Below are 12873 nucleotides of genomic sequence, written 5' to 3'. Positions count from 1 at the left end.
GCTTTAGGGCCCTCGTCCAATATTTAAGAGTAGGGATGTCAAAATCAAATACACAGAGGGCCAAAATTAAAATCTTGGACAAAGTCGAGGGCTAACATCTAGTTGTGGGCCCCACATATTCCTCCATGCAGAATAATGGGTCCCATATAGTCCTCCATACATAATAACTGGCCCCACATAGCCCTCCATAAAGAAAAATGGACCCCATATAGCCCTCCATACAGTATAGTGGACCCCATATAGCCCTCCATACAGAATAATGGACCCCATATAGCCCTCCATACAGAATAATGGCCCCACATAGTCCTCCATACAGAATAATGGCCCCCACATAGCCCTCCATACAGAATAATGGGCCTCACATAGTCCTCCATACAGAATAATGGGCCCCACATAGTCCTCCATACAGAATAATGGATCCCACATAGCCCTCCATACAGAATAATGGCCCCACATAGCCCTCCATACAGAATAATGGCCCCCACATAGTCCTCCATACAGAATAATGGCCCCCACATAGTCCTCCATACAGAATAATGGGCCCCACATAGTCCTCTATACGGAATAATGAGCCCCACATAATCCTCCATACAGAATAATGTGCCCCACATAGTCCTCCATACAGAATAATGGGCCCCACATAGCCCTCCATACAGAATAATGGGCCCACATAGCCCTCCATACAGAATAATGGGCCCCACATAGCCCTCCATACAGAATAATGTGCCCCACATAGCCCTCCATACAGAATAATGTGCCCCACATAGCCCTCCATACAGAATAATGGGCCCCACATAGTCCTCCATACAGAATAATGGGCCCCACAAAGCCCTCCATACAGAATAATGGGCCCCACATAACCCTCCATACAGAATAATGGGCCCACATAGCCCTCCATACAGAATAATGTGCCCCACATAGCCCTCCATACAGAATAATTGGCCCCACATAGCCCTCCATACAGAATAATGGGCCCCACATAGTCCTCTATACGGAATAATGAGCCCCACATAATCCTCCATACAGAATAATGTGCCCCACATAGTCCTCCATATAGAATAATGGGCCCCACATAGCCCTCCATACAGAATAATGGGCCCACATAGCCCTCCATACAGAATAATGTGCCCCACATAGCCCTCCATACAGAATAATGTGCCCCACATAGCCCTCCATACATAATAATGTGCCCCACATAGCCCTCCATACAGAATAATGGGCCCCACATAATCCTCCATACAGAATAATGGGCCCCACAAAGCCCTCCATACAGAATAATGGGCCCCACATAACCCTCCATACAGATTAATGGGCCCACATAGCCCTCCATACAGAATAATGTGCCCCACATAGCCCTCCATACAGAATAATTGGCCCCACATAGCCCTCCATACAGAATAATGGGCCCACATAGCCCTCCATACGGAATAATGGGCCCCACAAAGCCCTCCATACAGAATAATGGGCCCACATAGCCCTCCATACAGAATAATGGGCCCCGTATAGCCCAGCATATAGAGTAATGGGCCCCACATAGCCCTCCATACAGAATAATGGGCCTCACATAGCCCTCCATACAGAATAATGGGCCCCATATAGCCCTCCATACAGAATAATGAGCCCCACATAACCCTCCATACAGAATAATGGGCCCCACATAGCCATCCATACAGAATAATGGGCCCCACATAGCCCTCCATACAGAATAATGAGCCCCACATAACCCTCCATACAGAATAATGGGCCCCACATAGCCATTCATACAGAATAATGGGCCCCAGATGGCCCTCCATACAGAATAATGAGCCCCACATAACCCTCCATACAGAATAATGGGCCTCACATAGCCCTCCATACAGAATAATGGCCCCACATAGCCCTCCATACAGTATAATGGGCCCCACATAGCCATCCATACAGAATAATGGGCCCCACATAGCCCTCCATACAGAATAATGGCCCCACATAGCCCTCCATACAGAATAATGTGCCCCACATAGCCCTCCATACAGAATAATGTGCACCACATAGCCCTCCATACAGAATAATGTGCCCCACATAGCCCTCCATACAGAATAATGGGCCCCACATAGCCCTCCATACAGAATAATGGGCCCCACATAGCCCTCCATACAGAATAATGGCCCCACATAGCCCTCCATACAGAATAATGTGCCCCACATAGCCCTCCATACAGAATAATGTGCCTCACATAGCCCTCCATACAGAACAATGGGCCCCACATAGCCCTCCATACAGAACAATGGGCCCCATATAGCCCTCCATACAGAATAATGTGCCCCACATAGCCCTCCATACAGAATAATGTGCCCCACATAGTCCTCCATACAGAATAATGGGCCCCACATAGCCCTCCATACAGAATAATGTGCCCCACATAGCCCTCCATACAGAATAATGTGCCCCACATAGCCCTCCATACAGAATAATGTGCCCCACATAGCCCTCCATACAGAATAATGGCCCCACATAGCCCTCCATACAGAATAATGTGCTCCACATAGCCCTCCATACAGAATAATGGACCCCACATAGCCCTCCATACAGAATAATGTCCCCACATAGCCCTCCATACAGAATAATGGGCCCCATATAGCCCTCCATACAGAATAATGTGCCCCACATAGCCCTCCATACAGAATAATGTGCCCCACATAGTCCTCCATACAGAATAATGGGCCCCACATAGCCCTCCATACAGAATAATGTGCCCCACATAGCCCTCCATACAGAATAATGTGCCCCACATAGCCCTCCATACAGAATAATGTGCCCCACATAGTCCTCCATACAGAATAATGGGCCCCACATAGCCCTCCATACAGAATAATGTGCCCCACATAGCCCTCCATACAGAATAATGTGCACCACATAGCCCTCCATACAGAATAATGGCTCCACATAGCCCTCCATACAGAATAATGGCCCCACATAGCCCTCCATACAGAATAATGGGCCCCGTATAGCCCAGCATATAGAGTAATGGGCCCCACATAGCCCTCCATAGAGGATAATGGGCCTCACATAGCCCTCCATACAGAATAATGGGCCCCACATAGCCCTCCATACAGAATAATGGTCCCCACATAGCCCTCCATACAGAATAATGGTCCCCACATAGCCCTCCATACAGAATAATGGACCCCACATAGCCCTCCATACAGAATAATGTGCTCCACATAGTCCTCCATACAGAATAATGAGCCCCACATAGCCCTCCATACAGAATAATGAGCCCCACATAGCCCTCCATACAGAATAATGGGCTCCACATAGCTCTCCATACAGTATAATGTGCCCCACATAGCCCCCCATACAGAATAATGTGCCCCACATAGCCCTCCATACAGAATAATGGTCCCCACATAGCCCTCCATACAGAATAATGTGCCCCACATAGCCCTCCATACAGAACAATGGGCCCCATATAGCCCTCCATACAGAATAATGTGCCCCACATAGCCCTCCATACAGAATAATGTGCCCCACATAGTCCTCCATACAGAATAATGGGCCCCACATAGCCCTCCATACAGAATAATGTGCCCCACATAGCCCTCCATACAGAATAATGTGCCCCACATAGCCCTCCATACAGAATAATGTGCCCCACATAGCCCTCCATACAGAATAATGTGCCCCACATAGCCCTCCATACAGAATAATGTGCCCCACATAGCCCTCCATACAGAATAATGTGCCCCACATAGCCCTCCATACAGAATAATGTGCCCCACATAGCCCTCCATACAGAATAATGTGCCCCACATAGCCCTCCATACAGAATAATGTGCCCCACATAGTCCTCCATACAGAATAATGGGCCCCACATAGCCCTCCATACAGAATAATGTGCCCCACATAGCCCTCCATACAGAATAATGTTCCCCACATAGCCCTCCATACAGAATAATGTGCCCCACATAGTCCTCCATACAGAATAATGGGCCCCACATAGCCCTCCATACAGAATAATGTGCCCCACATAGCCCTCCATACAGAATAATGTGCACCACATAGCGCTCCATACAGAATAATGTGCCCCACATAGCCATCCATACAGAATGGGCCCCACATAGCCCCACATAGCCCTCCATACAGAATAATGGCTCCACATAGCCCTCCATACAGAATAATGGGCCCCGTATAGCCCAGCATATAGAGTAATGGGCCCCACATAGCCCTCCATAGAGGATAATGGGCCTCACATAGCCCTCCATACAGAATAATGGGCCCCACATAGCCCTCCATACAGAATAATGGTCCCCACATAGCCCTCCATACAGAATAATGGTCCCCACATAGCCCTCCATACAGAATAATGGACCCCACATAGCCCTCCATACAGAATAATGTGCTCCACATAGTCCTCCATACAGAATAATGAGCCCCACATAGCCCTCCATACAGAATAATGTGCCCCACATAGCCCTCCATACAGAATAATGAGCCCCACATAGCCCTCCATACAGAATAATGGGCTCCACATAACTCTCCATACAGTATAATGTGCCCCACATAGCCCCCCATACAGAATAATGTGCCCCACATAGCCCTCCATACAGAATAATGGTCCCCACATAGCCCTCCATGCAGAATAATGTGCCCCACATAGCCCTCCATACAGAACAATGGGCCCCATATAGCCCTCCATACAGAATAATGGTCCCCACATAGCCCTCCATGCAGAATAATGTGCCCCACATAGCCCTCCATACAGAATAATGTGCCCCACATAGCCCTCCATACAGAATAATGTGCCCCACATAGTCCTCCATACAGAATAATGGGCCCCACATAGCCCTCCATACAGAATAATGTGCCCCACATAGCCCTCCATACAGAATAATGTGCCCCACATAGCCCTCCATACAGAATAATGTGCCCCACATAGCCCTCCATACAGAATAATGTGCCCCACATAGTCCTCCATACAGAATAATGGGCCCCACATAGCCCTCCATACAGAATAATGTGCCCCACATAGCCCTCCATACAGAATAATGTGCACCACATAGCGCTCCATACAGAATAATGTGCCCCACATAGCCCTCCATACAGAATAATGTGCCCCACATAGCCCTCCATACAGAATGGGCCCCACATAGCCCCACATAGCCCTCCATACAGAATAATGGCTCCACATAGCCCTCCATACAGAATAATGGCCCCACATAGCCCTCCATACAGAATAATGGGCCCCGTATAGCCCAGCATATAGAGTAATGGGCCCCACATAGCCCTCCATAGAGGATAATGGGCCTCACATAGCCCTCCATACAGAATAATGGGCCCCACATAGCCCTCCATACAGAATAATGGGCCCCACATAGCCCTCCATACAGAATAATGTGCCCCACATAGCCCTCCATACAGAATAATGGGCCCACATAGCCCTCCATACAGAATAATGGTCCCCACATAGCCCTCCATACAGAATAATGCGCCCCACATAGCCCTCCATACAGAATAATGGTCCCCACATAGCCCTCCATACAGAATAATGGACCCCACATAGCCCTCCATACAGAATAATGGGCTCCACATAGCCCTCCATACAGAATAATGGCTCCACATAGCCCTCCATACAGAATAATGGTCCCCACATAGCCCTCCATACATAATAATGGTCCCCACATAGCCCTCCATACAGAATAATGGACCCCACATAGCTCTCCATACAGTATAATGTGCCCCACATAGCCCCCCATACAGAATAATGTGCCCCACATAGCCCTCCATACAGAATAATGGTCCCCACATAGCCCTCCATACAGAATAATGTGCCCCACATAGCCCTCCATACAGAATAATGGACCCCACATAGCCCTTCATACAGAATAATGGCCCCACATAGCCCTCCATACAGAATAATGGGCCCCGTATAGCCCTCCATACAGAATAATGTGCCCCACATAGCCCTCCATACAGAATAATGGGCCCCACATAGCCCTCCATACAGTATAATGGGCCCCACATAGCCCTCCATACAGAATAATGGCCCCACATAGCCCTCCATACAGAATAATGGGCCCCACATAGCCCTCCATACAGAATAATGGGCCTCACATAGCCCTCCATACAGAATAATGGCCCCACATAGCCCTCCATACAGAATAATGGGCCCCGTATAGCCCCCCATACAGAATAATGGGCCCCGTATAGCCCTCCATACAGAATAATGGGCCCCGTATAGCCCTCCATACAGAATAATGGGCCCCGTATAGCCCTCCATACAGAATAATGGGCCCCGTATAGCCCAGCATATAGAGTAATGGGCCCCACATAGTCCTCCATACAGTATAATGGGCCCCACATAGCCCTCCATACAGAATAATGGCCCCACATAGCCCTCCATACAGAATAATGTGCCCCACATAGCCCTCCATACAGAATAATGGGCCCCACATAGCCCTCCATACAGAATAATGGCCCCACATAGCCCTCCATACAGAATAATGGGCCTCACATAGCCCTCCATACAGAATAATGGGCCCCACATAGCCCTCCATACAGAATAATGGCCCCACATAGCCCTCCATACAGAATAATGTGCCCCACATAGCCCCCCATACAGAATAATGTGCCCCACATAGCCCTCCATACAGAATAATGGGCCCCGTATAGCCCTCCATACAGAATAATGGGCCCCGTATAGCCCTCCATACAGAATAATGGGCCCCGTATAGCCCTCCATACAGAATAATGGGCCCCGTATAGCCCAGCATATAGAGTAATGGGCCCCACATAGCCCTCCATACAGAATAATGGGCCCCACATAGCCCTCCATACAGAATAATGGGCCCCGTATAGCCCTCCATACAGAATAATGGGCCCCACATATCCCTCCATACAGAATAATGGGCCCCACATAGCCCTCCATACAGAATAATGTGCCCCACATAGCCCTCCATACAGAATAATGTACCCCACATAGCCCTCCATACAGAATAATGTACCCCACATAGCCCTCCATACAGAATAATGTGCCCCACATAGCCCTCCATACAGAATAATGGGCCCCACATAATGCTCCATATAGAATAATGTGCCCCACATAGCCCTCCATACAGAATAATGTGCCCCACATAGTCCTCCATACGGAATAATGGGCCCCACATAGCCCTCCATACAGAATAATGGGCCCCACATAATGCTCCATATAGAATAATGTGCCCCACATAGCCCTCCATACAGAATAATGGGCCCCACATAGCCCTCCATACAGAATAATGGGCCCCACATAGCCCTCCATACAGAATAATGGGCCCCACATAGCCCTCCATACAGAATAATGGGCCCCACATAGCCCTCCATACAGAATAATGTGCCCCACATAGCCCTCCATACAGAATAATGGGCCCCACATAGCCCTCCATACAGAATAATGGGCTCCACATAGCCCTCCATACAGAATAATGTGCCCCACATAGCCCTCCATACAGAATAATGGGCCCCACATAGCCCTCCATACAGAATAATGGGCCCCACATAGCCCTCCATACAGAATAATGGGCCCCACATAGCCCTCCATACAGAATAATGTGCCCCACATAGCCCTCCATACAGAATAATGGGCCCCACATAATGCTCCATATAGAATAATGTGCCCCACATAGCCCTCCATACAGAATAATGTGCCCCACATAGCCCTCCATACAGAATAATGGGCCCCACATAATGCTCCATATAGAATAATGGGCCCCACATAGTCCTCCATACAGAATAATGGCCCCACATAGCCCTCCATACAGAATAATGGGTTCCACATAGCCCTCCATACAGAATAATGGGCCCCACATAGCCCTCCATACAGAATAATGGGCCCCACATAGCCCTCCATACAGAATAATGGGCCCCACATAGCCCTCCATACAGAATAATGTGCCCCACATAGCCCTCCATACAGAATAATGTGCTCCACATAGCCCTCCATACAGAATAATGGCCCCACATAGCCCTCCATACAGAATAATGTGCCCCACATAGCCCTCCATACAGAATAATGTGCCCACATAGCCCTCCATACAGAATAATGTGCCCCACATAGCCCTCCATACAGAATAATGGGCCCCACATAGCCCTCCATACAGAATAATGTGCCCCACATAGCCCTCCATACAGAATAATGGGCCCCACATAGCCCTCCATACAGAATAATGTGCCCCACATAGCCCTCCATACAGAATAATGTGCCCACATAACCCTCCATACAGAATAATGGCCTCCACATAGCCCTCCATACAGAATAATGGCCCCACATAGCCCTCCATACAGAATAATGTGCCCACATAGCCCTCCATACAGAATAATGGCTCCACATAGCCCTCCATACAGAATAATGGCCCCACATAGCCCTCCATACAGAATAATGTGCTCCACATAGCCCTCCATACAGAATAATGTGCCCCACATAGCCCTCCATACAGAATAATGGCCCCACTTAGCCCTCCATACAGAATAATGTGCCCCACATAGCCCTCCATACAGAATAATGGCCCCACATATCCCTCCATACAGAATAATGGCCCCACATAACCCTCCATACAGAATAATGTCCCCACATAGTCCTCCATACAGAATAATGTGCCCCACATAGCCCTCCATACAGAATAATGGCCCCACATAGCCCTCCATACAGAATAATGTGCCCACATAGCCCTCCATACAGAATAATGGCTCCACATAGCCCTCCATACAGAATAATGGCCCCACATAGCCCTCCATACAGAATAATGTGCTCCACATAGCCCTCCATACAGAATAATGGCCCCACATAGCCCTCCATACAGAATAATGGCCCCACATAGCCCTCCATACAGAATAATGTGCCCACATAGCCCTCCATACAGAATAATGGCTCCACATAGCCCTCCATACAGAATAATGGCCCCACATAGCCCTCCATACAGAATAATGTGCTCCACATAGCCCTCCATACAGAATAATGTGCCCCACATAGCCCTCCATACAGAATAATGGCCCCACTTAGCCCTCCATACAGAATAATGTGCCCCACATAGCCCTCCATACAGAATAATGGCCCCACATATCCCTCCATACAGAATAATGGCCCCACATAACCCTCCATACAGAATAATGTCCCCACATAGTCCTCCATACAGAATAATGTGCCCCACATAGCCCTCCATACAGAATAATGGCCCCACATAGCCCTCCATACAGAATAATGTGCCCACATAGCCCTCCATACAGAATAATGGCTCCACATAGCCCTCCATACAGAATAATGGCCCCACATAGCCCTCCATACAGAATAATGTGCCCCACATAGCCCTCCATACAGAATAATGGCCCCACTTAGCCCTCCATACAGAATAATGTGCCCCACATAGCCCTCCATACAGAATAATGGCCCCACATATCCCTCCATACAGAATAATGGCCCCACATAACCCTCCATACAGAATAATGTGCCCCACATAGCCCTCCATACAGAATAATGTCCCCACATAGTCCTCCATACAGAATAATGTGCCCCACATAGCCCTCCATACAGTATAATAGGCCCCACATAGCCCTCCATACAGAATAATGTGCCCCACATAGCCCTCCATACAGAATAATGGGCCCCACATAGCCCTCCATACAGAATAATGGGCCCCGTATAGCCCTCCATACAGAATAATGGACCCCACATAGCCCTCCATATAGAATAATGGGCCCCACATAGCCCTCCATACAGAATAATGTGCCCACATAGCCCTCCATATAGAATAATGGACCCCACATAGCCCTCCATACAGAATAATGGGCCCCGTATAGCCCAGCATATAGAGTAATGGGCCCCATTCTGACGATGTCGTTGACCTGAGCTGTCAATCAGGAGCGACACGTCACTTGGTGAGGGGGAAGCCGGGGATCAGAGCGCTCCTGAAATGCAATCGTGAAACTATTCCTTTAATCATTGTTTTAATGAAAACTTCTGCAGCTTTCTAATTTACTTTGCTTTTTCCGTTCCTTCGTCTGTCGATAAATGGAACCTGGCTTTTTTACAGTCCGAGCCTCGCTCACAAAGCTGATGGGTTTGTTACAAATGTTTCCCGTCTGGAGAACATTTTTCCTTTTCTGAGACATCCCAGAGATTTCTGCTGCTGTATTTCGCTCTCTCGGGATTGCTCCAATTGTACCAACCCTTCAGCAGTGAGCAGCGCTGGGGTTTTAGCCTCAATTCACAGAAAGCAAGCAGGGATTTTAACAATAGAAAAACAGAAAACCTATCCACATAAAGGCAAAGTTTTCATGACATTGCGATTCTCTTCATTAATACATTGCAGAGCTTTTAAAATATAAATACACACATCCCGAATTAGTCAACACCCAGCTGCTGTGGAACTAGAAGTGCAAGCATGCATTCCACAAACTGCAGACATTATGGGATACACAGTGTACTGGGGGTTTGTTTCATCCCAACTGGAGAGACTGGTTGCAAAGTATTAGGACAACATATAAATCTGCATCTAATGACAAAATATGTCTGACTGCAGACTTGGCCCCTAACATTGGATGTGATAATGGAATCTGAAATATCTGTATTCCTGACATCCCATAAATATTAATTCCATCTATCTCCGTTCTTTTCTAGCATAATAAAGCCAGAGCTGGCAATCAAAGAAGAGTGGGGAGGGGTAGAAGAAAAACAAGTAGGTGTTAAGGTGCACTGAACTGTTTGGATGTACCTAGCGCCTGTGCTTGGTTTGAGCAGTCCCTTTAACTGCACCTTGCCGCCTACGTGTTTACCCTCTATCCCCTCCCCCTCTTCTTTAATTGACAGCTCTGTCTTTATAGAGTCAAAGAAGATTGGAAATAGATGGAAAACATGTAAGTCGGAAGGTGCTGTTTGGATGTACCGAGCGCCTGTGCTTGGTTTGAGCAGTCCCTTTAAGTGCACCTTGCTGCATATGAGTTTTCCTCTCAAACCCCTCCCCCACTTCTTTTATTGACAGCTCTGTCTTCACAGGGTAAAATAGTGGAAATAGATGGAAAATATGTAGGTGGGAAGGTGCACTGAACTGTTTGGATGTACCGAGCGCCTGTGCTTGGTTTGAGCAGTCCCTTTAAATACACCTTGCCGCATGTGAGTTTCCCCTCAATCCCCTCCCCCTCTTCTTTAATTGACAGCTCTGTCTTCACAGGGTAAAACAGTGGAAATAGATGGAAAATATGTAGGTGGGAAGGGCCACTAAACTGTTTGGATGCACCAAGCGCCTGTGCTTGGTTTGAGCGGTCCCTTTAAGTGCACCTTGCTGCCTATGTGTTTCCCCTCTATCCCTTCCCCCTCTTCTTTAATTGACAGCTCTGTCTTTATAGAGTCAAAGAAGATTGGAAATAGATGCAAAACTTGTTGCTTAGAAGGTGCACTGAGCTGTTTGGATGAACTGAGCGCCTGTGCTTGGTTTGAGCAGTCCCTTTAAATGCACCTTGTCACCTATGAGTTTTCCCTCTCTTCTTTAATTGACAGCTCTGTCTTTATAGAGTCAGAGAAGAGTGGAAATAGATGGAAAATATATAGGTGGGAAGGTGAACCTAAATGTTTGGCCATACCAAGAGTGCAGAAAAGCTTGGTTTGGACAGTCATTCTCTGCTGACAGATTCCCTATAGGTTAGTGGTTCCCATTTAAGTCATGGGTTCTCTTTTATTCAGCAAGTATAGCCGTATATATCTTATACTGTGCCTTTATTTTCATCCATGGTCTTTTCTCTTATAAAGGGGGTATAAAAAGGTGCGGCACATATGTTGTATATGCCCTATCTTAATTCTGAAGTGTAAATCTGTGTCTGCGCCATTTTTCAAGATGTAAACCCTCATACTGTATTTGCACCATGGACCTATCGATATAAAAATGGAGAATCATATCCACCTGCCCTTGTGATTGTTCTACGCCATGGCATACGCCAGCCTCTACCTATGCCCATTTACATTGAAGCACGTACCACATGGCCTTCACTCCCCCAGCAACAGCAAAAATCAACAGGAACGAAACCAGTGACAAGTTACATTTTTACTTACCAGTCTCTCTGACATATCCGTTTTGTCGTGTTCTGGCAAATGCTGCTCCAGGGCCAACACAATGCAATTGGCAATGATGGTGGCTAAAATCATATATTCAAATGGAGTAAGAAGAGTCAAGGAAATTAAGTGACTTCTAGGAAAATACATAAAACATCAAGACATTGCATGACCAGGACAAACTGATGGGCTATAAATGGGCCCAATCTACAGTGTGTGTGGTATGTGGTGTGTGTGTGTGTGTGTGTGTGTGTGTGTGTGTGTGTGTGTGTGGTGTGTGTGTGTGTGTGTGTGTGTGTGTGGTGTGTGTGGTATGTGGTGTGTGTGGTATGTGGTGTGTGTGGTATGTGGTGTGTGTGTGTGTGTGGTGTGTGTGTGTGTGTGGTGTGTGGGTGTGTGTGGTGTGTGTGTGTGTGTGTGTGTGTGTGGTGTGTGTGGTATGTGGTGTGTGTGGTATGTGGTGTGTGTGGTATGTGGTGTGTGTGTGTGTGTGTGTGGTGTGTGTGTGTGTGTGTGGTGTGTGTGGTATGTGGTGTGTGTGGTATGTGGTGTGTGTGTGTGTGTGTGGTGTGTGTGTGGTGTGTGTGTGTGTGGTGTGTGTGTGTGTGTGTGTGTGGTGTGTGTGGTATGTGGTGTGTGTGGTATGTGGTGTGTGTGGTATGTGGTGTGTGTGGTATGTGGTGTGTGTGGTATGTGGTGTGTGTGGTATGTGGTGTGTGTGTGTGTGTGTGTGGTGTGTGTGTGTGTGTGGTGTGTGTGTGTGTGTGTGTGTGTGGTGTGTGTGGTATGTGGTGTGTGTGGTATGTGGTGTGTGTGGTATG

At 47.7% G+C, this 12873-nt stretch overlaps 1 protein-coding gene across 6 annotated transcripts in view; it reads right to left on the bottom strand.

The window, feature by feature from the left end:
- The window catches only part of CACNA1B (calcium voltage-gated channel subunit alpha1 B), a 391414-nt gene extending 379260 nt beyond the window's left edge, over window positions 1-12154 (bottom strand). For all 6 annotated transcript variants that reach the window (XM_075324631.1, XM_075324630.1, XM_075324633.1 and 3 more), the window contains exon 1: window positions 12053-12154. In XM_075324631.1, coding sequence (XP_075180746.1) covers window positions 12053-12145 — 93 coding nt within the window. In that variant the 5' untranslated portion in view covers window positions 12146-12154. The remainder of the gene's footprint in view (window positions 1-12052) is intronic.
- Between the last annotated feature and the right edge of the window lie 719 nt (window positions 12155-12873).

This window comes from Anomaloglossus baeobatrachus, chromosome 9, assembly GCF_048569485.1.
Source record: "Anomaloglossus baeobatrachus isolate aAnoBae1 chromosome 9, aAnoBae1.hap1, whole genome shotgun sequence".
Classification (NCBI taxonomy): Eukaryota; Metazoa; Chordata; class Amphibia; order Anura; family Aromobatidae; genus Anomaloglossus; species Anomaloglossus baeobatrachus.
This window is presented reverse-complemented; position numbering and strand designations above follow the sequence as displayed.